Source organism: Echeneis naucrates, chromosome 8 (assembly GCF_900963305.1).
Source record: "Echeneis naucrates chromosome 8, fEcheNa1.1, whole genome shotgun sequence".
Taxonomy (NCBI): domain Eukaryota; kingdom Metazoa; phylum Chordata; class Actinopteri; order Carangiformes; family Echeneidae; genus Echeneis; species Echeneis naucrates.
This window is the reverse complement of record NC_042518.1, coordinates 2,929,762-2,957,407: the sequence shown is the minus strand read 5'-3', so window position 1 is coordinate 2,957,407 and position 27,646 is coordinate 2,929,762. Positions and strand designations below refer to the sequence as shown.

General features: G+C 44.8%; 1 protein-coding gene across 1 annotated transcript; it reads left to right on the top strand.

The window, feature by feature from the left end:
* Positions 1 to 830: 830 nt before the first annotated feature.
* ngfra (nerve growth factor receptor a (TNFR superfamily, member 16)) lies at positions 831 to 26,105 on the top strand. The gene is made up of 6 exons (XM_029508341.1): positions 831 to 1,243; positions 3,791 to 3,953; positions 10,537 to 10,899; positions 17,043 to 17,283; positions 18,515 to 18,735; positions 23,074 to 26,105. The coding sequence occupies exons 1-6, from the start codon at positions 1,205 to 1,207 to the stop codon at positions 23,124 to 23,126; spliced, it is 1,080 nt and encodes a 359-aa protein (XP_029364201.1). The 5' UTR covers positions 831 to 1,204; the 3' UTR covers positions 23,127 to 26,105.
* The last annotated feature ends 1,541 nt before the right edge of the window (positions 26,106 to 27,646 follow it).

The following is a 27,646-nucleotide window of genomic DNA, read 5'->3' as shown; positions in this document are numbered from 1 at the left end:
TAGAAAAGTAGAAACACCGGTCAGCCCTCCACTGAGCCGTTTGTGTATTTAACCCGACTCTAAGGAGATATTTGGAGGCAGTGAGGCTTTCTGGAGGTCCTGGTTTGGGGTCTATTCTATGAAAAGAGGTTTCTAATAGTTTGACTCCCTCATTTCCATAATGTGGAGGAGCAGAGAAATCAGAAACACACTTCAGTTCAGCTCAGCTCAGCCCAACACAGCAATACCACACACGACAAGAGTTGGCACAGCGTGATGAAGAGAGGAGCCCACAGCCAAAAATATGTGGACATTACATCCATATGCGGTTGTTTAGACGTGTCATTATAAAGGCATGTGCATTAATTGTGCGTTGATTGTGATAAAAGCAGGAGGAGAGGATCTTCTCCAAACTGTTTCCACCAAATATTATTGTACAGTAACGATGTGATATCAGGTTTCCCTTTTTAACTGTGACGAACGGCCCAACGAACACAGTAGAGCCCAAAGGGGTGTTCAATTACTTTTGGCTGCACTCGAGACAATAAAGATAAAGAAGGAGGTTGGAGGGCATCTGTGTGTGTGTGTGTGTGTGTGTGTGGTTAATATTGCTGAATTTGTCAGACATTTATGTGTGTCCATTTATAATAAAAATAAATCATTTTTTATGATGCTGCTTTTGAGATTAAGACCTCACGTGAGATTAAAGCAGAAGTGAGAGAGAGAGAGAGAGAGAGAGAGAGAGGATCAGGTTGAATGGTCTGTCTGCAGGAGTATCAGGAGTAAGAAAGTGGAGGGAGGACGTGCCCTCTCTCCTCTCCTCTCTCCTTTCCTCCTCCCCTCTCTCCTCTCCTCTCTCACCTCCTCCGCAGTGCACTTGCAGCTCAGCAGCTCTCCGGACAGGACGCTCTCCTCCTCCTCCTCCTCCTCCTGCTGCTGCTGCTGCTGCTGCTGCTCTTCTTCTTCTTCTCTCTCTCTCTGTCTCTCTCTCTGTGCTCGTGTTGCGGGTAAATGAGGGGGGGTTGAACCGTCAGTCTTGCGGAGAGTCCTGGACAGACGCGTGACGGTGCGGGCTCATTGATTAAAAAAAAAAAAAAAAAAAAAGAACTGAGTGGTGCTGGAATAAAATGAGCTCTCCTGCTGAGTGCCTCTCCTCCTCCTCCTCCACATAGCGCTGCCTTTCTGTTCCAGATCTGTTTTATGAGAGTCCAGCAGGAGACGCAGGATGACTACAACCTTATCTCTGGTGATTTTGTGCGCTCTGGTGAGTAACCTGTGCTGTAATTGCTGCAATATTCCTTTAACGCTGCTAAAAGACTGATGATGATGTTTTCAGTGATCTCATGCACTTTTAAAAAAACATAAATATCCTTTCGCTGCAGTGTTTTTACATTATGGACCTTTTGGGGTTCACATAGTAATATTCCTGTAATTATCCTGCAGGACTTCTGTGGGGAGTTTTGTTGAGCTCTGCTCTCTGGTTTATATTGTAGGAGGTTAAATTGCTGCTGAGGTGTTTCCTTCTTTAATGCTCCAATAAATGACCATAAATGGGTCATTTTTTTCTGCTGCTGCATGTTGCTTAACACACAGTGATTTACCTGTTGTATCATGACTGCACACACACAGACACACACATCTCTCCCTCTGGGTTTTCATCCAGGGAGCAAAACTTTGACTGCTTGTCGAGGCTTGCTCTTTGGGAAAATTTTACTGCTGCTTTAAATTGGGCTGAATCCACACATCCAGTAGCGGGCAGATGCCTCGGCCCCGGCTTTAATAGCTTTAACGAGAGAGTAATTCATTTCAGTTTTTTTAGGCTTAATTTTGGGATAATGGGGTCTCATCCTGTCAAGAGATACGGATGCTGCAGCTTATTGGAAAGTAAATGGATTCATTAAATTTTACATCCGACATGAGCTGAAAACTGTTGTAGCTGGTTTTGGACATCACACCATGAGGCTGGTGTGATGGAGGGAAAAAGTTGATTATGGAGGAAGGGGGGTGAAGCGCAGAGCTGCAGGGGTACATCCTCCCGGCCGGCCCTCTGGTATGTTCACAGCAGCTGGTCTAATTGGGCTGTGCGGCTCAGTCATCATGTGAACAGCCCTGTGTGTGTGTTGGGGGGGGGGCACTCTGTTATGACAGCTGGTTTGAGGGGTGGCGACGGTTGGGCGCACTTCGGTTGAATTAAATTTAGAACTAAACTCTCAGATTGACCGTGAAATTGAGACGAGTACAAACCGAGCATATCACAGCTGGGTCAGTGTATGTTGTTGTTTTTTTATTTTTGTTTTTTATTTATTACCATGTGGACGTTCCTGCTGCTGCTACTGAACACATTCCCCACTGATTTATCTGATATTCTGTGCTCGATCCGAGTGAGACTCTGGGGGAGGTGTCACAGGAAAAAGGGGGACGGCGCAGGCAGCAGTGGGGGACATAAATCTCCGCTCTGTACATACCAGAGGAGACTCTTTTTGAGGTTTTGAGCTGCGTCCAAAAGCCATTTTCTGCAGGCAAACAAATGCCACGGTCACTCTGAAAATACACTCAAATAAAATGCGAGGTTTGTGCAAACAATGTTGAGATAACAGGTTGTAAAGTCTGGAGGAGCAGATGGGCAAATGAGAAGAAAGGCAAAGTGACGGAAACAGGGAAATATTGAGCAGGAGGCTCAGTACATCTGTCTCTGAATGGCAGCGAGGGGAGGGAGGGGAGAGACGGACGGATGGGAAAGAAAGAGAGTGATAGAAAAGACTGAATTGATGTCTCAGCAAATATGAATTGAGTGGAAATGAGCTTTTTCTTGTTACATAATAAAAGCCACTGGACATAAAAGTGATTCAGTGTGATGATTCTCTTTGTTCTAAAATGCCTGAATACGAATTCCTTTTTATTTAACGTTGTTGTATGCTACAGCAGCCAAACAAGCCTCAGTTCTTTTGGCAGAGGGTGATAACTGGAATAGATTAGACAGATTAGACAGGATTATATATGATGTGTTAGGGAGAGAAATAACACAGCAGATGTGTGGCAGGACTGTCCTGCAGGTATTTAAGGTTACAAATGAGAACAGTGTGACGGAAAAGTGTCTTATGATCTAAGAATCCAGTGAGAGGAAGGTTGGCTTTTTCTCTTTATCCCTTTGGAGCCAAAATCTGTCCACATTATGGAAACTGCTCTTCCATTTGGGAACAGAAGCCCGATAAAGAATCGGATTATTACATTACGCTGATGCAGTGATACAAATCTTTGCCTCTACAAAAAGGGGATAAGATTTGTGGAGACAGATGAACTCGACTCAAGCAGGAATTAGGTGCTGGGGAGGGAGTGCATTATTTCAACAAAAGGCCCTCGCCGGTATGGAGGGAGTGTGGATGTACCCGCGGTGATCGGAAGCAGAAGTTGACGTTCATAGCTGCTCTCACCTTTAGACAGTAATTAGGACGGGCATGTGTGTAATGTCTTGCACACATGATTTTATGGTTCCTGCCACGGCTGGAGCATGTTGTCGGTTTACTTTTAGGACTGATGTGCCTCCAGGGGGGCTATTATGGCAGATTGGCCTGTTCAAAGTGTGTCTAATGTAGGCGGAGACAACATGATTTATGATGGATCCTGATAGCGGTTGGATTTCAGGAACAGGTTGGGCACCTGGCAGTAATTTCCATCAATTTGTTTTGGTGTGTATATGCTGAAGTCACAGCGTTTGTGTGTTTGTGAGTGTTTGTCTGTATGAGGGTGTGTGTTTCCTCCTTGGTGTAATGTAGCTGCTATAACCAGCCCCCTCCCCCTCCCCGTGTGCCAGGTGGCGTTAACGGTGGCGTCTAAGAATGAACGGGCGGTGCTGCTGCCCTGCAGCTCCGGCCAGTACACCAAAGATGGAGAGTGCTGCAAGGTGTGTCCACCTGGGGAGGGAGTGGTGAAGACATGTGGTGCCACTCAGACCGTCTGCGCTCAGTGTTTGGACAGTAAGTACAGCTTTTATTCACAGTTTCATTTGTTCCTGCTCTACAGATGAGTTATTATCAGTTCTCTGGACCAAAATCCACAAATGAACCACATTGGCATTCGGAGCTTCAGATTTATAGCAGAATATTGGACTAATCCTTTATTAATGTCTCTTTATTATTCATGAATGCAGACTTGATGGCTTATTAGTGACAAACAAAACCAAAACAAAAGATAAGGATGACATCAGCTGGAGCCAAATTCCCAGAACCCAAAGTTATTTTTCTTAGTGATTAATAATATAATTATGGCAACTGATTAAGAAGTAAATAATAACACATTTACTTATTCACAGTGCAAAACACTTTACAAATCTCATATGAGTTTAGGAACAAGCTGAATTATTCTCCAGTTAAGTAAAATGAAGCCGCCTCAATTTTCTGACTTCCATGAGGGAAAATCAGATTTAAAAAAAAGATGCACTAGTTTCACATTTCGGAGGTTGTCAGATATCTGAGGACGGTGCGCCTGCCCACAAAGCAAATCACATAAAATATTCAACAACAGCATCTTTGGACAAACATGGATCTCACTTTGAACGATTTTAATGTTTACTCCAGAGTTGTTCCTGAAGTCGGCTAAAAAGTCTGGTCAAAATCATTTTCCCTTTCATTGACTTGGCTGAACTGAATCTTTCAGTAACTGTGCGCACAAGAATGCTAAACTGAAATGTTGTAAGAGGATTAAAATTCGATTCAACTTCAAACAAACACACATGCAAACTGTTGCTGCACTGTCATCATCATCGCACATGCTGACACCTCATTAATGTCTCACCTCTGCCCTGACATCATTCCTCTTTCTCCATTCAAGTTCACTGTCTTTGCCTTTAACTGCAGCTCAGGCCCTCAACTCCAAAATATCAGAAAAATCGAAGCCAAAACAAACCGCTCTTGTCCAAATTGGTCATTTGTATCAAGCATTTGTTTCTTTTATTGGGAATCTTGAGAAATAAGGCAGGAATTCAATGTTTGATGCTCGTAAGTGGGTCCAAATGTGTTCTGTTACAGCTCTGCTCAGGCTGCGAACCATTAGTGTTCGCTCTGCAAAGCAGAGCTGGGAGAGATGCCAATGCTGCAACATCACCGAGAGGAGGTAGAAGAAGAAGCAGTGCTGCGAACAAACACCTTCCTCTCTGTCGGGGGTCTCTCTGCTGCCCTCTTTGAAACGTCGAAGCATAGGTCAGGGGCGTCACAGGAGAAGCTGAGGAATCACACCTGCTGCCCGAAAGAAGCACATGCTAATGATGTCAGTTTGAGACTTTGCGCGGACTGACACAGAGCAGAAAACCACAATGAGCCGGCTTCAAGCATGCAGTACGGCTGTGCTCTCTGGAGCGCATTGATTTATTGTATTAATCCATCTTGACAACATGTGTAAACGCAGGCAAAGGGTGCCTGTAAACAACAACTGCAGACGCTTTTAGCACCAAAAGCTTCTCTTGTGCAGAGCAGAACAACATGAACGGGATGTTATTTTGAGATTCAGAGTTCTCTGATTATCTTTGAACTTGTGACCCTGCTTGCACAGCTGATGCTTATCAATGTGTTGCGTTATGTTTTTAAGAATCTCAAGATGGGCCGATTTTTATGCTTTTGAAGTTTTTATCCTTCGCCTCAAGGATCCCAAAAGCTGCTGCGGCGGGCCGAGGGCCAGGGAAAGGCAGAGGCGTATAATAGCCAAAAAATGGGTGCAAAAATAACAGACCTAAATTGGACAATGCTTAAAAATCCAGTCACATCTGTAGAAGCAGAGTGAATGAGTAATTAACAGTCAAACAATGCAAGTGATGGACTGCAGCAGGAAATTGGCCGAGCACAGGTGCCAGGAGTCTGTGGAGCATGTCTGGACTTCATCTTGGCTTTGACATCACGAGGGATTTGTCTTGCACGTCATATTCCTGCAGATAACGGTGGCAGACGACGGTTTCCTTCAGCAGATTCAGTGTTTTTGTTCTTCTTTCTCTCACATCAGAAAACCCCTTCCTGTGTCTCCTCTTTTCTCCATCATGAATTAGCTTTCTTCAGCCAGCACCCCCTCTCCCCTCCCTCACCCACCCGCCTGCCCACTCCACCCCCACCTTCCTCCTCCTCCCTGTTGCTATGACTCATCGTCTGTTTTAGTGGATAAAATGGTAGAAAAGCATGCACCAAAGGGCACGAGCTGCTTATTCCTCATGCATACTTTTACATCAACGCATGCTTACACACTTAATGCAGCTACTAAAGCATGCTGCTAAACCTTTTGTCCCTCGGAGCAGTGAAAAACAACGGGAGAACACAAACTAAGCACTGATTGTCAGAGTCAGCAGGAGGGGTCATTTTCACAAAGAGCACTCTCTAACGTATCGCTCAGCTGTTGAGATCTGGTGACGGTGAAGACTTCATATATAAGTCATATGCCGAGGCGCTGACCTTTCCTGAGAAACTAAAATGAATACATTTTCTAAAGTGCAGAAATTAATAATTTAAGAGTAAAATTCAACACGTCCATTTCCTCTTTTGTGGTAAATATGGGTGAACCTTTATTTACCACAACCCCCTCCTTGATTCCCCCACTTCCTGCCAGTATAACCCCTTCATCCCTCCCCCTCCTCCCCTCTGCTCCATAGCCTCTCAATCCGAGTTTGGGATGAGTGCCAGCGTCAGCAGTGCTGAAATATTTATCAATCGCCTCCACTTTTCTGTGCTGTCACGGGAGACGAGACAACCGGACCTTCCTCACTTAGTGAACCATTCAGAAAAAAAAAAACCCTGTCCTGCAAACTGTCTAAAGATCTGAGAGAAGGAAAGACAGAGCCGACTGGAACGCGGCCGGCTGGGGATTTAAAGGAGGAAGGACAGCAGAATCACAGTCAGGGCTTAAACAGAGAATCGCTTCCAGCTTTTGGGCGATGAGGGATGGAGAAATGGAGATTCTCCTCCGGCAGGTCGTGACACTGGAAGTTCCATTGTCTGACATGGAACCCGTAGCCGCAACTACACCAGACGCCAGTTGTCATGGTAACAGTGCCGAACAATGGGAAAAATGTGGTAAAGACCGTGAAACAGAAATAACCTGGTTGTGTTTTGCCAGAGAAAAAATGAATTGTTTTGATTAAGGAGAAGATTGCGGGAATGGTTATGGTTGAAATAAACGTTGCTGTTCTGGATTCTGGGACAAAAAGGTGGCGAGGGTCGGATCGGTCTGACGTGCGAAACGAAAAGAGGTCTGCTGTGTGAAAGTCGCTCGATAAACTACGCCATATAACGACCTCCTTCTCCCCCCGCCATGATTACTGCAACCACCGGGGGTCGTCTCACGATAAAATTTAACTACAGGTTGTAATAACTTACGACGACATACAGGCAGTTTTTTTTTTTTTACAGGACAAGTCTCAACTCTAATTGGGCGAAAAGCGAGAATTTGGTTGAACAGGATGTGGGAGGGAACGTTGATTGTAAAATTGCAGCTCCCCTCCTAATAATCGCTTTGATAATATCCTAAAACACCTGTTTCAAATCTGGAGGGAAGCTAAATGGACCAATGAAGCGGGGAGATAATTAAACACAGAAATGCTTCACGTTTAAGACAATAAAAGCCGTCACGCAGCTTTCCAAAAGGTTGATCTCTTATCCACAGTTGCTGGAGGGTCAGCGGTGCAGGTGGCAGGAAATTGGCCAAATGGCGAACAGCGGCCCGTAACGTGGCGTGGAACGGCCCCGCTAAAAGCTCACACTGAAACTGCTGATTGTGAAGATCATCGTGCAGTTTCAACGCCATCCCAGAGCTACATTATTTATGACACTAATGGGGCCCAAACGCATCAGAGTTTCAAAGGGGTGGGGGGATGAAGTGACACACTCACACACACACACACACAAAAAGCCGAAACACTAAGCTGGACTGATTGTTTTTCATTTGGGGACAATTAGGAAGATCATATTTTATTCAAGATGATGCTCTACCTGAATCTTTATGATAGTGTACACACACACACACACACACACCCGCTCCGTCTGCTGAGCGTTCAGTGAGATCTGTGAAGGAGCTCGTGTACGTGTGTTCGAAGCATCCAGCAGCCTGTGCACTGAGCGCTAATTGAAACGAATGAGGAGGAGAGCTCTGAGCCTGAGTGCAAAGAAAACAAAGGCAAATAAGCGTTTACCTCGGAGGTCTGTTGTTTGTCCGGACCGCTCAGCCAGTGTCACCGTCTTCCATCACTTCTGCCTCCAGACAGTAATAAGAGCGAGGGGTGATGAAAGAAACAGAAAGGAAACAGTGGATCTGATGACGTGTGTGTTTACCTGTGGAGGCCCAGCCCCCCCCCCCCCCCCCCCCCCCCCGGACCATTCCTCTTCTACCAGACAGACCAGAACCAGACCACCCGCAGAGGCCGCTTCCAACTGTTTCCCAATTCATCCGAGCGATTTGAGCGGAGAGCCTGTCGGCCAGCTCTCTGCCTCCTGTGTCTGCTCTGCTCAGCCCGCAGTGTCATTGTCTGCTTCTGAGCTGCACTGATGTTTACAGGGCGGTTAGGAGCTTCTGTCTGTGCCAGTTCGCTTACAACGCCAAAGCAGGCGCTGGGACACGGCTGCAGGGCTTTTCACTCTTATATGCCGTCGCTCGACACGACACCTACAAACAAGAGCTCGTGGAAAACACACACACTATGACATATGCCCAAACAGATAAGAACTGTGCACACGCCCCCCATATTTACAGATAACAGCCAGTCCCAATGACTCTTCACTACACTACACTTATTTCACCGTAAAAAAGGAGGCACCATGAGAGTGAAGTTGTGTTGTAGCAGTCTGTTTTGCGTGATCTCCTCATTTCATAATAAAGTGAATGAATGAATAATGTAGCTCGTGTGCAGCGCGGATTAAATCATCACACATGGTGCCCTTTCTCACAAGGTGACCGCTCTCATTTTAAGCACACCACAAAAAATGGAAAATGGGATTTGGAGAACAGTGAAGCTGCCACTGTAGCCCCCCCCTTACAGCCTCACCACTCCACTAATGTCCCATTCATCCACTAAAACACACTCAGAGGACACACACTTACACATAAATCAGCAGGCATCCAATTATATCTGATAATAATTCTATACGCACATGCAATATTAATAGATTACTTATGTGCCCGGAGAACTGTCGACGTAGTATAAACTAATTTGAGGGCACTTCTTTCTTGATCAGCTCTCCTGAGTTGCAAATGTTCATGAAGAGCAAATCTGAAGTGTTTGAAGTAATTAAAAAGCTGCAGACAATTAGTCAGCCTGGCTTTTACTTCATTTTCCTCAGCACTTTTCTCCAACAACTCAGCTGTGGTGCTCTTTTTCCCCCAAGAAAAAAAAAATCTATATATTGCCCCAGTACACAATATATTGGGTGTATTTTGGCACATACATTAATTTTTAATAAGGCCCAACTTTCTCTTTTTACAGACCAGAGAGAGGACAGGAAATAGAACCACATCTATGCAGAGGTCAGGAAGGTTTAGCAAAATCTTTGACAGAGACGATAACTATAGTAACTATAACCGTAGAACACGCAGTAACAGTGTGTGTACGATACATCCACCACTTTGGAGTAAAAACATTAAATTCAATGAAATATTGTCCAAAACAAATGGCGCAGACTGACACCAATCACCTTTATTTACTGGACTGGAAACACAGAAGCACGGAAAGGATTTTCACATTCCCACCGTGTGAATTTTATACGTTTCCAGCTCGCACCATTAGCTTGAATATACGTCCGAACTGTAGCTGCACCTGCTCAACTAAGATGGTGAACATTTTGCATTAGCAACACATATAACGTTAGCATTTAGCCCGAAGCCTAGTGTCTAAATACAGAATGGCAGGGTGGTCACAATTTGCATTTAAAGTGTCACTCCATCCATTTTCTTGAAAATGCTCTGAGGCGTCAAACACGTATTTGATTTGATAAAACCTGGTTAATGTTCACAGACTCTTTCAACAAAAACAGACAAAATACACAAACCTAAAGACTCTAAATCCAAAAATATACTTTTGTTCCACTTAATTGATCCACACTGGGTGCATGAAACACCAATATTGACGTATTGAAAAGCCAAACTGAATCATGTAAATGTGCGCTGTAAAGCAGCATATGAAGCAAAGCCACTGCCTTATCACTTCTCAAATCTTTAAAATCATCAACGAAAGCATGTAGATGCACTCGCACCGCACTCTGTGTGTGTGTGTGTGTGTGTGTTCCTGAGTTTGAGGCAGTTTACTAAGCACAGCACAAACACACTGAGATCAATATCGTAATGAGCACATCAGGCTTTTGACTGTCTCCACAACAAGAGCACCTTTCTTGTCCTGCAGCACAAATCACAACCATCCCAGAGGATCAATGTGTCCTCTCTTCCAATGGATGTGCAGTAAACATGATTAATGTCATTAGCCTGACTGTTTATCTCCTCATATTTCCTGCGCTCTCCATCTTCTAACCTCTTTTCCCTTTCTCCCCCCTCTCAAATGCTTTCTGTCTCGTCTCCTTCGACCTGTCCTTTTGTCTGCAGGTGAGACCTTCTCCGATAAGTACAGTCACACGGAGAAGTGCAGGCCGTGCACACAGTGCACCGGCCTGATGCGCCTGGAGACGCCCTGCACAGACTCCAATGACGCCGTCTGCATCTGCAACTACAACTACTTCTTCAACAAGAATTCTGGCCGCTGCATGCCCTGCACGGTGTGCCCCGTTGGACAGGGCGTGTTCGCCCACTGCGACCACAACCACGACACGGTGTGCGAAATGTGCGTGGACGACACCTTCTCTGACCGGGAGAGCTCCCTCGAACCCTGCCTGCCCTGCGCCATCTGCGACGATGAGACTGAGATACAGAAGGCTGCGTGCACTCCGACCCAGGACTCTGTCTGCCACAGTAAGTCAACCCCACGCTCAGCTCACTGTCTCACCTGGACGTCATCACGGATTGGGAAAAACTGATGATGGCTTTCTTTTGACAAGTGATTGCGGAATCACAGCTTTTCCTTATCTGGTGTGATCCTGGGTGCTCAGAGGCACTTCTGTCATTTGAAGATCCATTAATTTTAGATTATTAAATTAATCATTAAATTAATTAAATTAAATTAATCCAATAACTGAGAAAAATATCACTGTTCCAGGTCTAATTAAAACAAACTTAACTTCAGCAAGTTGTGAAATTATTTGTATATTAATTTCTGCCAAAAAAATCAAAAAGTGAATTTATTAGCATTATCAATCACCGCCGCAAAATAGAGCCAAGCTGATAAATGAAGACCAACAGGGTCGTGTTGGAGGCTTCATGGATTTGAAAGAGATGCCACGGGTGACTTTCACACGCGTGCAGGAAGAGGCGAGGCCAGAGGTCGTCCCTGGATAGATTCTCAAATGGCAGCAAGGTGAAAGCTTTAGCATTAAAAGGTCAAAGACTACTACGGTGTCAACTCAGAGACAAAAGACTAATCAGCTCTCCCACCAGGAGGAAGGGAAGAGTGGAGGAGAGAAGTGGAGCCATTTGTCCGTGAGAGGAGAAGTGGCTCGTATCCGAGGAAGTTGTAAACTGTCCCGTGTTGGATGAGCCATGAAATCAACCTCATCGGGGGGTTACAGGGCTCAAATCTGGGAGGTAGAATGTCTTAGGCGTTAATGCTCTCAGTTTCCTTTTTAAAAATCTGCCACCTATCCTCAAGGAAATCTCTGTAATCTAAGTGAGACGCAACAGAAGAACCTTTTCCCAACAACAGGCTGTGATTTCAGGAGAAATATGAGGTTGTGGTTTGTTCTTAGGAAATGCTCTTCTGTGTCCCATCTGTTATGTTTTTTCCCAGACTTTGGTTGGAGGCACTTCAGTTGTGAGTGATTAAATGCTTTTAAGAAATCTCTTAATAGCTGGAGCATTTGCTAATGCGGGGCCTTTTATTGATCTCCTCTGTGCATTATCACGTTTAAATGAATATTTTAATGGCAGTGTTTAATATGAATGTTGGGATTTAGGCTCGAGCTGCAGTATTTGCCTTTGGAGAACTGACTTGGTTAAGATCTCAGATTCTTTTCATGGCCTCAGAGAGTGTTTGGATCTCAGTTAATGAACCCTCAAAAATCTGTCAACACCCCTGCTGTAACACAGCGAAGGTGCCAGATTCACAAGGTGGATCTGAATTCCTCTGTTAAAAGACTGTCGAGGTTAGATAAGAGCAGGAAAGGCTAAAAATACAGAGGATGACTTAACACTTCTCCAGCCACAATGGCCATTCGATTTTTTTTAAACCAATGTTTATGGTTTGGCTGAAAGCGAAGGCAGATCCTTCTGATGTTGACTGAAACTATCAGTGAAAGGTTGCACAGTTCATGATCCCCAGAGGATGAATCCCTCTGACTTTTCTGTGCTGGAATGAAGAAGCTTACAAACTATCAGAAAAGAAAAATCCTTGTCCCTTTGGCAAAACCAGATCTCCATGATTGAAACATCAAAGCTATTCGTTCCTTTATTATGATTTCACAGATTTCAAAGATGACACAAGCTGTTCTCCTCTCGAACAACCACATCTGTGGCCTGAAACCCAAAGTTCTACCTCACAGTGTTCACATTTCCTGAATGTAGGACAAGTTTGAAGTTCTAATGGGAGCCTGATAGGAGATTTCAGTGTGCAAAAGTTCCATGTGGTGAGAGGATAGGAGTGATTTACTTCACCGCGTCGTGCCAGCTCTGTCTGATTTCTTTTTCAAACCCAGCCACTCATTCCACTCATATCTAACAGTAATGTGGTCCGGTCAAGGCGTCTGCTGTTTCTCAGCGAGCGTGGAGAAAGGCATGTTTACTCTGAGGAATCCCTTACAGCGAGTGTGACAGGACTGACAGCTATCAAAGCAAAGAGCCGCAGTACGTTCTCCACAGATATCTGATGTACAGTAGAGTACAATATGGCCTTTGGCTGTCCATTTGGCGCCCACCCATGTTGCTGGGATCACCTTTGACCTGGCTTGGTTACCACTGGTACTGTTAACAGGCTGGCGATGTCACGAGATGAGTGACCTTGCGGGACAAGACTTTTGAAAGAAGAGCCCTGTCACATAGGACCAGTGGGCCTGTGGGTAACGGCTGCAGCGATTCCAGGCTTTCCACGGTGGTCCGAACACAGATATGTCTTCTGCAGCAGAAAGGAAGCTGCATTGCTGGTATACCCATCCAGTTTGTGCATTGTTTTCTCATTCTCCCTCTTCTACGTGTGGGAAGAAGATATAATTGAGTTTTCCTTTCTTTTAAATCCCCGAATCCCCGGTTCATATCCAGCTGTCACCAAGTGTCAATTACGTGATACAATGACAGAGACAGAAAAAGAGAGAGGAAGAAACAGAGATGGCTGCAGCACATGTGCTGTGCTGGTATTCTATGCCGAGGGGTCGATATGAGTCCTGGGATTTCTTCAGCTCGTGCTCAGGTTTCGCTCCGTGACCTCCAGGAGCGCCCACGCTTGACTACAGGACACACACACACACACACACGGTCCCTTACAAGCTGACTCCTCTCCTGCTCTTGACACACAAAACACTTTCTGCCAAGCAGCAGATAGCAGGAAAAAATGTTTGCTCATCCCTCTACCAGGTGTGTTTTAGATTCAGATTCAATTTTTCATTAAAAACTCCAGCCACGGCACATGTGTGAACACTCTTTGATCTGAAACTGAAAACACTCACTGCATCTTTCATTCACGGTCTGTTCAGTCTTCAGATCCGATTGAATCAGATTTGTTTTAAGGTGCCCAAAGTCTAGAGTGTTTGTCCTCGAGAAGGAGAAGGGGAGAGATAAACAAAACAGATAAAGGCAGACTTCTTTTCTTTTTTATCATCCTGCTCATCACTTCCTCTCCTCCCCCTCTTCTCTCTATCTATTCCCACAGTGGCCCTCGAGTGGTTACCGGAGCGGTGGAAGGTGGCCAGTGTGCATTCAGAGCCTTCAACCGCTGCAGGATAATTACTCCCGCTAATCAGAGCACTTTACAGCAGCTCCTCTGTTCATCTGCCCCCCCCCCCACTCTCTCCTAACACTCTGCCCCTCTGTCTGCCTCCCCTGTCCTCTATTAACCCTCCCTAAGAGAAGACAGGGCGCTCACTTGAATAATTTGCAGTATGCATGTGTGTGTGATGGATGTGTGCATGTCAGGCCACGGACACTGAAGAAGATTGAGATGGGGGCCAAGCAGAGACAGAGGGGGAGTGTTTGGCAGCTGATAAAGACGTCATTGTACATGTGCTGAGCCTGATAGCTGCTCATCTCCACCCTGAACTTGCAACAGCCAAGACATCAACCTCCGCAAAGGACCCTGGGGTTAACTTTACCATAAAGACCTCAATGGCTCATAAAAATTAAAGCTTTTTTTCTGCCCGACCCCCCCGGCCCACACCCTGCCAATAAACACATCGCCCTGCACACACAACCCCATGCTCATAAAATCCCAGGCTAGTTTTATTCTGTTTCATGAGTGTTTTAAACTCACTGAAGCCAAAATGAAATTGTTAAAGCTCCCCTTCTGCTCCAGCTGAGGTATGTGGCCTCTGGAGCCCCACATTTATCCTTTTGTCTACAGCCAGCCATGATTTCTGCATTAAGACCAGAGAAATAGAGCAAAAGGAGGGGGAGTTAACAATAGAGATGTAATGTGCTGTACTTCAGCCGCCGCTGCTCTCTCCGTGTTGACTGAGTGCTGTGTAAAGTACGAACCTGGGAGAACCATCATCCAGGCTCAGAGTGCAATTTACACTGAGGTGTGACTGATCCATTTCTACATCTGCATGGAGGAAGGTGCGTTTACAGTAGTGTAGAGTGACTGAGGGTGGAAGGGTTCTCTGGCAAACTGTGCATAAGACCCATCAGTCTGCACACTTTCACACTTCACAATCACAATTTATTCTATTTGCAAGCTCGTGTTGCATAGCCAATACCATTATTCAGCCCGGCATCAGCAGGATGATGTATGGCGTAGCTGAGGAAACCTGACTATGTCCCAGGAAAGGTCAAGAAATCCATGTAATATGGACGCCCATGTTCCGTCCCTCTGAACACTCCCTCCTTTTAGACGGGCCCCAATCGATGGCGCAGCTTTAAATAGGCCACCGTGTTATTTCTGTGTTTCTAAGAACAGCATGAACATGTGCTGTAATTTTTCTGTCCATCAAGGTGCTTTCTACTGTTTCAGTAAACCTATCTGCCCCAGGGAAGGCAGGAATGCCCCGTCATCACCACACAGACAGACCAACGCTGTCTCTTGATAAGTTTTTTTTTTTTTTTTTACTTTTCCCAAATACGTCCCATCAGACTACTACAGGGCCTGGCTACGTGTAAATTATGCAAATGTGGAGAATCCTGACTATCTGCCATGCCAGTGAAAAGAGAATATCCGTGGAGGCAACCTCTGGACGTGATGCTCCACTGAAGGCTGTCATCCTCCCACATCAGCGGTCACTTAATCAAATTTCCTTTTTCTGAGCTCTTTGTTTAAAAGGCAGGTTGGCCGTTAAAGTGACTAGATGACTAAATATTAATTCTGTACACATCTTAGATGATATTATTAAAATTTTGTGTACACTTTTAATGATGCTTAAATATAACTATCGACAATTCTTTGTATTATTTGAAACTACTGCTTTAAAATGACTGATGAAAGTCCTCCTGGTTGTCCAGCTCGGTGAGTTGTGGGTCCACGGCAGCTGTATGTTCATTTATGAGCTTCCATGCTACTGCAACTCCGCTGTGGCCTGTCCATTTAGGGTTTTCTGAATTGCTCTTAGTCTGAATAATTTAGCCACTTACTTTTAAAATAGGCCGTTAACTTGCACTAATAGGTACAGCCGCTGTGTGAATGAATCAGCAGTTGAAGGTGAATCAGCTTCCAACACATGACAACCAGTCAGAAATCACTGTGTTGGGTCATTCCATAATTTGGAAAAACAGACCAACTGTAAAGTAGAACCGCCCCTGGAGCGTCCCAGTCTCTGGCTTTGAAGGGAGCCGTGGGGGTCTCCACAGGGTTAATCCTGTGAGCGCCAGTATGACGCTAATGAGGAGCCGCCTGAGGTTCTGCTGGGAATCACAGACTCCGATCTGAACCAACCCCACCAGGCTGCTGAGCTCAGAGGAGTTCTGGTTGTGGCCGGACAGACCTTCTCTCCCCTCGCTGTGCTGCGCCCTGAGGGAGGGAGTGATCTGCCCTCTAACAGAATCAATGCTGTGTTACTCACAGGGCTTTTTTCCCCAAACAGAAGCATATTATGACAAGACCGAAGGAGAGATTGGATTATTAAACTGTGTCTTGAGGACAAGTCATGCCCATCAGAGTGGGCATGGCACTGCTGCAAAGTGGGAAATTGTATTGAATCATTAATGGAGCTGAAAAGACGGAGGAAATAGAACAAATTATGAAAATGACTCTTTCCAGGCTCAGCTTTGATAGAAACCAGACCCATCCAGTAGCACAGAGCTTTCCTGCTTCTCTGCCCTCAGCAAAGGCAACACTCAACGCAGTGACCTCCCTAAAGCCCCGGACTGTGTTCTCAGTGATCCGATGTGACCTTAAAGTCATGCATTGGGCAGAAATCAAACAGATGGGGATTTGGTGAGAGGAGCCCAGGCAACCAGGGTCCATGCGTCGTGTGGGGCGGGCTGGGGGGTGACAGATATTTGCCCCCCATCATAGAGAAACATTCCTTTGGTTTTGGCACACAGCAGCCCAGCCAGAGCCCATCTGTCTATCAGAAACAGCTGCTGCATCAGACATCCTACTGGGAACCTGGTGCTAACAAGCTCTCGGAGAAGATGTCAAGGCCGTGAGACATTTCAGTCAGTCCAGACTAGAACATCTCAACAATCATTGAGTGGATCCTAATCACTCGGGTCATCCCCTGACTTTCCTTCTCACATGACCATGAGGCCCATATGTGTGGCGTAGACGTAGGCGGGTTTAAGCGGCATGGGTGGATGCTTCTTGATGTTTCTTGTCTCATTAATCGTCCTTTCTCTCTCTCTTTCTTGTTTCTTCCACACAGATCCAAACCTACCCACTGACTTATTTCCCACCTCAGACATGGCTTCGTCTCCACCTTCCTTCACCAACTATTTCCCCACTGACAGCTCAGACAGTCCTTTTCCAGACGGAGAGACGACCACATCGAGCGCCGGCTCTCCTCGCTTCCTGGGCCACAGCCTCAATGAAAACCTCATCCCCATCTACTGCTCCATCCTGGCTGCTGTTGTGGTGGGCCTGGTGGCCTATATTGTCTTTAAGAGGTCAGTTGGAGGGAAAGACAGAGATGAAACTGTGGGATTTACACCTCAGCCGCAAAGTAATCTGGGACACGGTGGGTGAACCGTGATAGGACAGGAGATGTTGCCCGAGGCGGGAAAATGGTCTGAGGGGTGCCATGGTCAAAGAGGTTTTGACCCAGTTTTTAGAGAAGCACTCAAACACACCACAATGAGATTTTTTTTCCCAATAAAAAGGTCACAACACTTAATGTATTAAAAAGGTCACACACACAAACACATTAGCGAGGACATGCAACACTGCATGAAGGCACTCAGACAGACAGATACAAGGCCGGGCTGAAACACATTCGAACCAAGTAAACAAGCTCGTTAAAGGCATTGATTGTTTGAAAAGTGCCAACCAGGGGAAATTTGAGTCCCAGATTTATCAGCCTACAGGCGCACACATCTGGCTAATACACTCCGTGCACTTATCACAATGCATAAACAAACTGCAAATAAAAAATGTGCATTTCTTCAACACCCAACATTTTGTAAATAAACACTCAGCGGTGTTAACTGTAGTGTACCACTCAGTACCTCATGAATATTTCAATCACTGAGTCACAAATCGTTCATCATCTGAGGAAAAGCAACAATAGAGGCTTGTTTTAATTTTGCATGCTTTGCTGAACGTCTTGTGACAATACATTTTATTCCAAGGCTGAAGTAATGATCACGGCACTTATGCACTTCATGTTTCCAGCATACACATTTCAAAATAATAAGCTATAAAGAGAGACTAAAGCTACATTTCTCAGGCAAGCAAACAGCCTCTTCACCAGATGATGATCAGAAGACAGGCCACGTAGTCATCAAAGGTTTGATGAGGTGAATTTCAATCTACTACTACTGAGTATATTTGGCTGTTTAGCTTGTGCATTTCATGTTCCATAACCATACACATTTGACACTTATTACACCATCTGTCTGATGAAGGTAGAAATAAAAGGGAAACGTTAAAGAAACCAGGAAAGTCGAAGCATCATCAATAACAACAACAACAACAACAAAAAGCAAGGGCTGCAAGCCCTGCAATCTGTCTAGACTCTCCACTAACAAAGATAAATATCATTCACGTCAGATCTTTGAGGTTCAGCCTTAAACATTTAAAATAAACTTATCACCTAAAGTAAACATGTTTTATGGCTCATAAGTGTTGAACTCACACTTCAGAAAAACCCGATAAGCTCACATGCAAACTTCTCCACAGGTGGAACAGCTGCAAGCAGAACAAGCAGGCGGCTAACAACCGCGCGGCTACAAACAACCAGATGGTGACGCCTGAGGGAGAGAAGCTGCACAGCGACAGCGGCATCTCGGTCGACAGTCAGAGTCTGCAGGAGCAGCAGCAGCAGCAGCAGCAGCAGCAGCAGCAGGCTCAGGCTGAAGTCCAGACTCAGCCTTCACACTCACACACACAGGAACACATAGGTGAGCATGACACTCACTCACAGCAGGAAACCTTATCCATTTAAAATCCAGTCCACAACACAAAGTAGGCAAAAGTCTGAATCCTTTGTGTAACCGCTCGATATTTGTCACACAGATTTTAACACAACACAAGACTATTCCTGCTGCCAGAGAAAGTCATCATGAATTACATCAAAATACTGCAGTGAGATTCTGAGAACATGTGTAGTAGCTTTTCCATCCCCGTGCAAGAATTTCTAGAGATGGAGATCAAAAACAAATATATCACCTGGCAGCAGGTTTACTAGCTCGCTGCCAAGAGCAGATATGTGAGGCCAAATCTTATGCATGCATGATGTATTAGACTCCAGGAATGTGGAGATTCTGATCATGAGGCAGTGCAGTACCGAACATTACAACACAACACCAACAACATGATGCTGATAGAGTCAGCGTTGGAGTATTGGAGTATTTTTATTATATATATATATATTTTTTTAAAATTATTATTTAATTATTTGAAATTTTAAGATTAGCTCAGTCAATAATGTCTGGCTTGGATTTTAAAGCCAGTGTATTATAAAGTATAATCTACAATGTTCACACAGAGGGAGCACTCAGCCATTATTCCTTTTTTTATCTTCAGCTGCGAGATAAAGACTGAAAAAAACAGAAGAATATGTAGCTTGTTACATATTTGTATTTTAGGGCTACGGTTTGGTTATTTTACATTTGTCTTGTTGTCACCAATGTGTTAATCCATTTCTCAACACTTCCCTGCCTGGCTCCAAACTCAATGGTTTTTCCTGAAGATGGAGATCATTAAAAGTGGGTCACATATCTATGTTTTTAAAGATGCATGCATTTTTCAGCTAACGCTCCCCAAACCGGAGTAAATGGTCCATTTCTGTGGGAGTACTTTCAAACGCTGCTGTAGCTGTTTACTTCCTTTAGCTCTTTACGTTGTCAGCTGGGTGCAGGTACGTCATGGTGGGGAAGCTGCACTGAGCAGCTGCAGAAAGAGGATAACATTTAAACAGCCAAGAGAGAAATCAAATACCGCAGGAATGAGCTGCGACCTCTGTGCAACAAAGAGCAGTCGCCCATCCTTCAGTACTCACTTACATTAAAGAGATGAAAGCGGTTTCCTCGCTCTACCCATACGGATAAACTTGGCAGGCTTTTTACCTGAAGAAGAGGAAGTCTCAGGTTCAGTCATGATCTTATTATTCGTTAGAAATTCTCTCTCTGGCTCGCTCTATCTCTGGATTAAATTTTTCCCTTCCTCTGCTTTTTGTGCAAAGTCTGAGAAATAGTTATACATGGATAATAATGTGCTAACAAGCCACGCAGCTGACAAATCCTGCTTCCAACAATCTGTGGCACTTTGTCTTGTCTAGGATACCAATTACATTCTAATGAGACTTGGAAAAAGCCCATTTTGTTTTTGTGTTTCTTCTGAGTCCCTCTTTCCATTCTTTCACTCAACAAATGCAAAGCCCAGTGTATGTGGAAGAAAAGAAGGAATTTCTTTTTGGAAGAACAGCTCGGGATTGGCCCATTGAGAGGATCACTGCCCCGTAACCCTGCTGCCTCCGTAACTGATTGGCTCATTAGCAGGTGCTACGAGACGGGATACAGGCCTGGTCCCACTGTGTTTCAAAACCCGATGCAGCATCGGGCGTTTAGCACGTGCTAATTGGCATTAACACTGTCTGTGTGTGCAGAAGCCATTAAAAAAGAAAAAGAAAAAAAGGGCAGCAAACGCTCTGGTTATACCAACTGGGACATGTTAAAATACGCGAGGGGCTGAGAATATGCACATTAAATCCATGATAATCGCGGGGGGTTTCCTGTTTCCAACGAACCATTTTTTACTGGCGGCTAAAATAATGGGAACACCAGCAGTCAAAACAAGTCAAATAAGCTTTTGAAAACGAAAAGCAGAGCAATAAAAATGTCCCATGTTTTGACTGACAACACGATGAGGGCATTCCCTGGCTTAGCTGAGCCATCGCCGTTAAAGAGAGCCATCTATCTGTGCTGCCTCCCCCACAGCCTCCTCTGCCGCCTGCATACTGAATGTGTTTAAAATTTAAACATGATTCTGACCCCTCATCTGCTAACTGTGCATCCCTGCCCTGCGTTTGACCTCACAGGCTACACAAAATGGAGTCAACACTACTGTCGGTCAAAAATCATCCAAAGGAGGCGAGTCGGCCTTATTTTGCAAAAATGGAACATATTAGAGCAGGATGGAGTCCAGTTCCAGAATACAAGTGACACAGACTGTTATTCATCAGGAGAAGGAGTAAAAGCAGGACTTCGTTTTAGCTGAAAGTCACAGAGAAATAACGATTAGCACAGCGCTGCAATCAGCCATCATCAAGAGGTCAGTGAGTAAACGTTTGTGTTCCTGGACCAAAACCCCGACGGAGGCAGGCAGCTCAGCAGTACGTCCCTCGCTGTGTAACATTATACAGCTGCAATTTGCACTAATAATGAGCTCAGTCATGTGACCAATTACACACTAATCCAGTTTCAGGAACAGAGCAGAGATGCCTCATGGCTGCCTGTCATCCTCCAACACTAAGATGCTTTAATAAACTACACAGAGTACTAAGAGCTGACCAGCACCAACAACGACAACAATGTTATTCATTTGCATGTGAGGGAATCCACAACATGTGTTATCCTCATCTGTATATCTAAAGAGATAGGCGGAAACACGGCCCATGTATCTATCCCTCTGAAGAAATGAGACTTTTTCTTTTTAGTCCTGGATGGTTTAGTTTAGGCCCCTGAGCCTTCGGGGTCCACAGTCAGACGGCCGTAGGGTCAGCTCGGTTAGCTGTCCACTGAACAGATATTAATAACCACAGAACAACTGCAATGTGGCAACGAGGGCATTTGGGCAGCGGATAAAAGATGCAAGTCAGCATTTGCTCGATCCGCAGTGGTTGCCGTAGCAACAGCAGGTTGCTAACCACGACCACGTCAACATGGCACCCGACCCGTCTGTGCCAGAGGGCCCGCTGACTCATCATCCGTTGATGGATTTTGGGGGTTTAAATGGAAGACTGATAAAACAAGCTGGCTCCTGGGAGCGATCGGTGAAGTGGCAAAATGAGAACCCAGTCATATATTTTTTTTCTCATTAGAAAAAACAATCACATCGTCTCTTAACTTTTCCCTGGGAGTTCTTCTGATTACAACGAAGCCATCTCCATTCTGATCTTAATCATCGACTTTCAAAGCTTTACCATGGCTTAGGGTCCACTCAGGGCTCCCTGAACGCACTGATTAACAAAGAAAGAAGAGGCAAGAAGTCCGCAGCAAAGCTTGAGTTCAGAGCAGACCTGAACAAACTGGTCCAGTGAAAAACAGACTGTATTGATTCCTGGAATGAGTTTAGGCTATAAAACGCCGGGCAGCCATGTGGTTATTATTATTATCATCACCGCTGCCTCCAAAACGAGGTGCAGCGCTCGTTCACTAATAGTTGCACAGGGAGGTACAGGTGGACATCATTGTGCTGTTACTGAATCTGTGTGCGTCATAGATGGCTGTGCACCGGCTCAGCATCAGTGTGTCTCTGCTCTGTGTCACTGACGATGTCTCCAGAGTGCCTGTTTAAACAGGAAGGAAGAGAGAGAGGAGTGCCATCACTGGACAGAATCACATATAGTGAGCAAGGAGGCTGGTGAAAGCAGGCGATCGCTATGTATTTCCAGAAAGGGAAATACACGGAATGTATTTATTGTTATCATCATTCATTAGTATTTGTTTTTGAGGGGGGAGAGGACATAATCAGAGGGACATTCCACCAAAGTAAGCCCCTCTTTTAAGCTTGAAGATAAACCCTCTTGTACTTCACTTCCCTGGCACAAGGATGCATTGATTCTAAATGTGAAAACATCCAGCAGACCTGGGCGTCCTCTCTGAAAACGCCTTTGCATTCCTGAGGCGTTTCCATGGCTTCTCTCAATTGACAGCAAGTTAAGAAGTTTGTGGGAAAAGAGAGTGTTTGTCTCCGATCCTCATCCAGCTCGTGATTCCAGTTTAACAGGTCTGTTCGGTGAGTGACACCACAGGGCCCCCTGCAGGGAAAAGTGTGACGGAATAGGAGTAAAAGCAGAGAGGCATTTTGATGGATAGGAAGTTTCTAATCTTGGTAGGGAGGGAGCTTGATGCAAAACGTTTTCCAGTGAATCAGAAACTACTCAAGGTGCCCCCAATCAGAGGACTGCTCAGTGGGAAACACGAGAAAGCTGCGTTGATGAAAAAGATGAAAAAAAGAGATGGATTTAAATATCATCACCAATCACCCGTCTTTTTCTTTTTCCTCTCTCCCTGCAGTGGTGAGGGTGGATGGCGGCCCGCAGCCCGACTCCCCTGCCCCTGAAGTCTGAGGAGGCGTCAGAGCTGAAGACAGGGAGCGCGAGGGACCTGAACCGTGGACCAATAAAAGAGGGGGGGGTGGGTGGGGGTGGGGGGAGAAAGCCAAACAGAGAATGTAAAACTGACTCTGCCTCAAGGCAAAAATTTGACTGAGACCTCCCAGGACTTTTGGGCTACAGTCTGACTCTTCATCCCGACATCTATCTGCGTGCCTGGACACAACTTCTACGGCAATATCAGTCACTATCTGCAGATCCGTTATCGTAGATACGCCAGTGTGGTCTCCTTTTATCCGAACAGACATAACTCTCACTAACTGCCATCTTATCCCTAATCCCTTCTTAATCTTACCATTTTCCCCGTCATGAAACGTATGTGCCTGAAAGGTAAAGAGGCGGAAAAATGCTCCATGATCTCCTCTTTCTTTTCAGCCTCTTCCTCAGTGGCATCCCCCTCTCAGATAATCCTCTCTCCGTAGGATTCACTCTATTAGACCCCCACCGTCAGCTGCCATACAGAAAGCGGCTGGGGAGCTCTGACTCACTCCACTTGTTCTGAAGTTTCTTGCTCTTTTCATCTTTCTAACCACAGACGTTTCATGGCATGCTCTTTTGTAAAGTGTTTGCGTCATTGTTTCAGAATTGCTGCAGCGACTGAGGAAAGTGACTCATATTTGTGAAGCCCACTCAGTAATCAACCTTTTTTTTCCCTGAGCGAGATTCTTCTTCTGTCTTTACCCCCCCCCCGACATCCTGGGTTTGTGTTTCATGTATAATTTCATACCTATAATGTAACGCACTCAAATGTTTGTCTCCTGTTTGTAGCATATTTACTTTCACTTTGTGGTTTGAGTTACATGGCTGATTCAGCAGCAGCCTGGATAGGAAACATCTCTGGGCCGCAGAGCGTCGACACATCACCAGGGACTCAGCTGTTCATTAAAGCGACGCTTTAAAGAATCCAGGACTAAAGAAAGGAGGAAGAGAAGTTCGAAAAGGGAATCCCATCCGTCATAATTTACACTCACTGGGTGGAAAATTGGAACAGTCTCTGCCTACGTTACAGAGCTTGATAAACAGTATTCTGAGGCGCTAATGCATCGTCACCGTCGCTCATGTCAACACGGCGGCCCATTAGAGACGCTTCTTGACAGGCAGGTAGTAATGACCTCAGGGTTTCAGCTTCATTTACCCTCCGCTCCACTCAGCCCAGCCGTCTCTCATCTGGATTAATGCTGCGGACAACAGAGGGCCGACACAGGCCCTGCTTTTCAAGCCTTGACATTACAGATTCCTTATCTGAGTCTGAGACCGCTGACATTTACTGTATTGCCATGGTGATATAAAGGCACTTAGTGCAGGTTCACTTCTGAGGTTGGGTGGCACCTTTCATCACACAAGGCCTCTTTTATGTTGCCCCCACCTGCCCGCTGCTTGCTGGAACTGCAAAAGCAGTTGACCTAAGAAACATTGGCAAAGCGGAGCTGATCCTGACTGCGTGTGTTCCTGCAGAGGCGCGGACCTTCTCAGGGCCCCTCTGGTTGTGGCTTGGCTAAGAGATTACTGGAGGACTGCTGTAAAAAATCTGTAGATATGTGACGGAGTAGGTGCAGTAGGTAAACAGGAATGAAGTAGCTGTTAGCTCCACATTAGGAAGGTTTAGAAAGACAGAGGTTGATGTGCATGTGAGCTAATTCTAACACGACGAGTTAAAGGGAATAGCTCGACATCAGAAACTGCTAACAGTCATTCACAGTAGTCTCAGCTGTATAAGAAGTGTGGAAGGAAAGGGCCGTGTGTTTGTTCCACTTCAGCACAATGAAAATTTCTCCGTCTTTTCATGTGTGATTCATTTTCTGCGGCGCTGTGAACAGAAACAAATAAAACTCGCGCTGTATTTTGCTCACATCTCGTGTGGGAAACGCGGTGCCGACATGTGACCCGGCTGATTCACTCTACAGTGATTCATCCTGTGACATTAAAGCTGCTACACCCTGAGAGACAGAAAAACCCACCCAGCCGGGGCTCGATCGGCAGCACGCTCATCTGCCCCGGACCGACTTCTTCTCTTTGTCGAGCAGCTCGTGAAGTCAGACACACAATGTTAAGAATGTACAATCTGAACATAAACAGAAAAATATGCAAGACACATTCAAGGATAAGGTTTAAGTTCGCCCTCGGTCTGTTGCTGTCAAGTTGCTTTTGTCTTTACACTTTCCTGCTTGTTTATTATGAATAGTATTACACTTTTGGACTATTTTTTCTAACTGATATGTTATTTTGTAGCACTTATTAGATGTAATATGAATGCACTCAAAGAGTGTATTACAGTTCAAGTGCCTGTATGAAGTGTTGGGTCTTTATGTTCAGAAGTTTGACTGTATTTTTGCCATTTGTTTCTTTGTGTATTTTATGGGTTTTTTTATGTGCATTTCTTTGATATTTTGAGAGCTAATGAAACACAAGTCAAAGCTTGGAGACTCAAACAAAACTGTATAAACAGGCCGGCAGTACAAATTGGTTGCCACCGCACTCGTGCTGTATGTTAACATGCTATTAATGCTGGCAACTAAACGGGTCGTGTAGCATTACGAAAACATATACATGCCACCTTAGACTTCTTCTCTACCACTCACGTACGCTACTAGTCAATAGAAATCAGCTCTACTGTGCAGTTGTCTTGCATGTACAGTAAGTTTCATCATGTATTTCCATGTCAGAGGCGGCAGGACATGTCATTTGCAGTTAGATGAAATCTACGGGGAGGTTCACTGTGATTCTGTGATATTATTACTAAAAACTGGATCAGCAAGTGATCCTGAATGAGCTGAATGTCACCTGTACTGACCTACTAATGTAAAAATGCATTGTGTAAATGTGAATTTCCTAGAGTTGATACGAGATACAGAAACACACTATAAAATGTACAAAAACAGAAATCAGTGCAAATGAAATGAACATCTGTAATACAATAAACAGAGATGTCATTGCGTTACGTGTCCTGTTTGTGTGTGTTGCTGAACTGACTCTATTAATGCAGCACATTATGGTAGATGGGACTGCTCCACGTTTAGCATCCATAAGAAGATATATTTGTGGTTTTAAGTATGAAAAACCAAATCTTGCAATGTTGGACGATGAGTTGGACTTTTTAGTGACATCACAAAGTCAAAGAAGTCCTGACAGCTCGTTTTAGAGCTCAGTTTGTGAATACAGGCTGTGAGCACTGAGCCCTATATTATATACACAGCACTAATTCAGAACCTAGACCTGATTTATCATCAAAAAAAGACATCTCAACTTACACAGCATGGGATCTTTAAGTCTTTATTACCTTAAAGGCATATCCCCTTCCTGGTAGCCCATTTAGATGAAAGACTGATACCACTCTGATGGGCTCCCAGCACCTCTAATGGGAGACCGTGCAGGGGAAGGTAACCGGCTACTGGCAGTAGATTCATATTTATGGTACAAACAACATCTAACTTTCAGCAAGAAAGTCGATGTCTATCATCTATTCCTTTAATGTAATATTGTGTTTTGGATCAATACATGCAGACATCATAAGATGGTTAGAGAAGCCCAGAGCTTCTACTCTGGTAATAATAAATATAGACATTTAAATTATTAAAATTATTCCCAAAGCTGACTTTGGCGACCTCAAACCCGATGTTAGACTGAAGAAATGCAGTTTTTTTTCCCTTCTTCACAAAAGCACCCAGAGGGATTTGTGAAAATGACCTCAAGCAAATGAAAATAAAATGCCGAAACCAGAAAGTATGGAGTGGCAGACCAGCAGCCAAACCACACTCAAAAGCAGGACCATATGTGACGGTCCATTGCACCCATGGCGTGCTTCTCCACAGCCTTATCACCATTTAAACCTTCTGGGGTCCTGCAGGGCTTTTTCCTGCTACGTGTCAGAGATGAATCCTCACTGATTTATCCTCCGCAGAATCAGACATGACATCAGCGTACGAATGTCTGTAGATGCTGCTGCTTCCACAACAGAGCAACAATCCGACAAAACAACAAATAAGCATTTGGATAAATCTTCATGAGAAATGTCTTTTTCCTCCATGGCTGTTCTCTCGCTCTCTTTTTTTGAATATACATAAACATATATGTGTCTGTACATGTTTAATTTCATCAGCAGCGAGCGCTCACATGGATACACGAATCAAACTCTTTTCCCCTCCGTCAAGATTAATCAAGATTGCAAGTCGGCAGAAAAAAAAAAAAAACAAGTCTTAAGTAGATAAAAGGAGACAGACATGCCTAAAAAGCAAAAGACGCATTAAAGAATGCTCAGAGGAGATAAAACTCAAACATGACCACATCACTGACTTAAGCACTCACTCAGAAGAAGATGAATGTCTATGCTGCTTCTTTTTTTATGGACTTTTATTGTAGTAATTTCTAATCATTGGAATTATTGCTTTGGCCAGTGTGACACGTTAGAGGCCTCCATCACTACCTGCTACAAAAACACGCCTTATTAACCAACCGCCTGACTGCTTTACGACACAAAC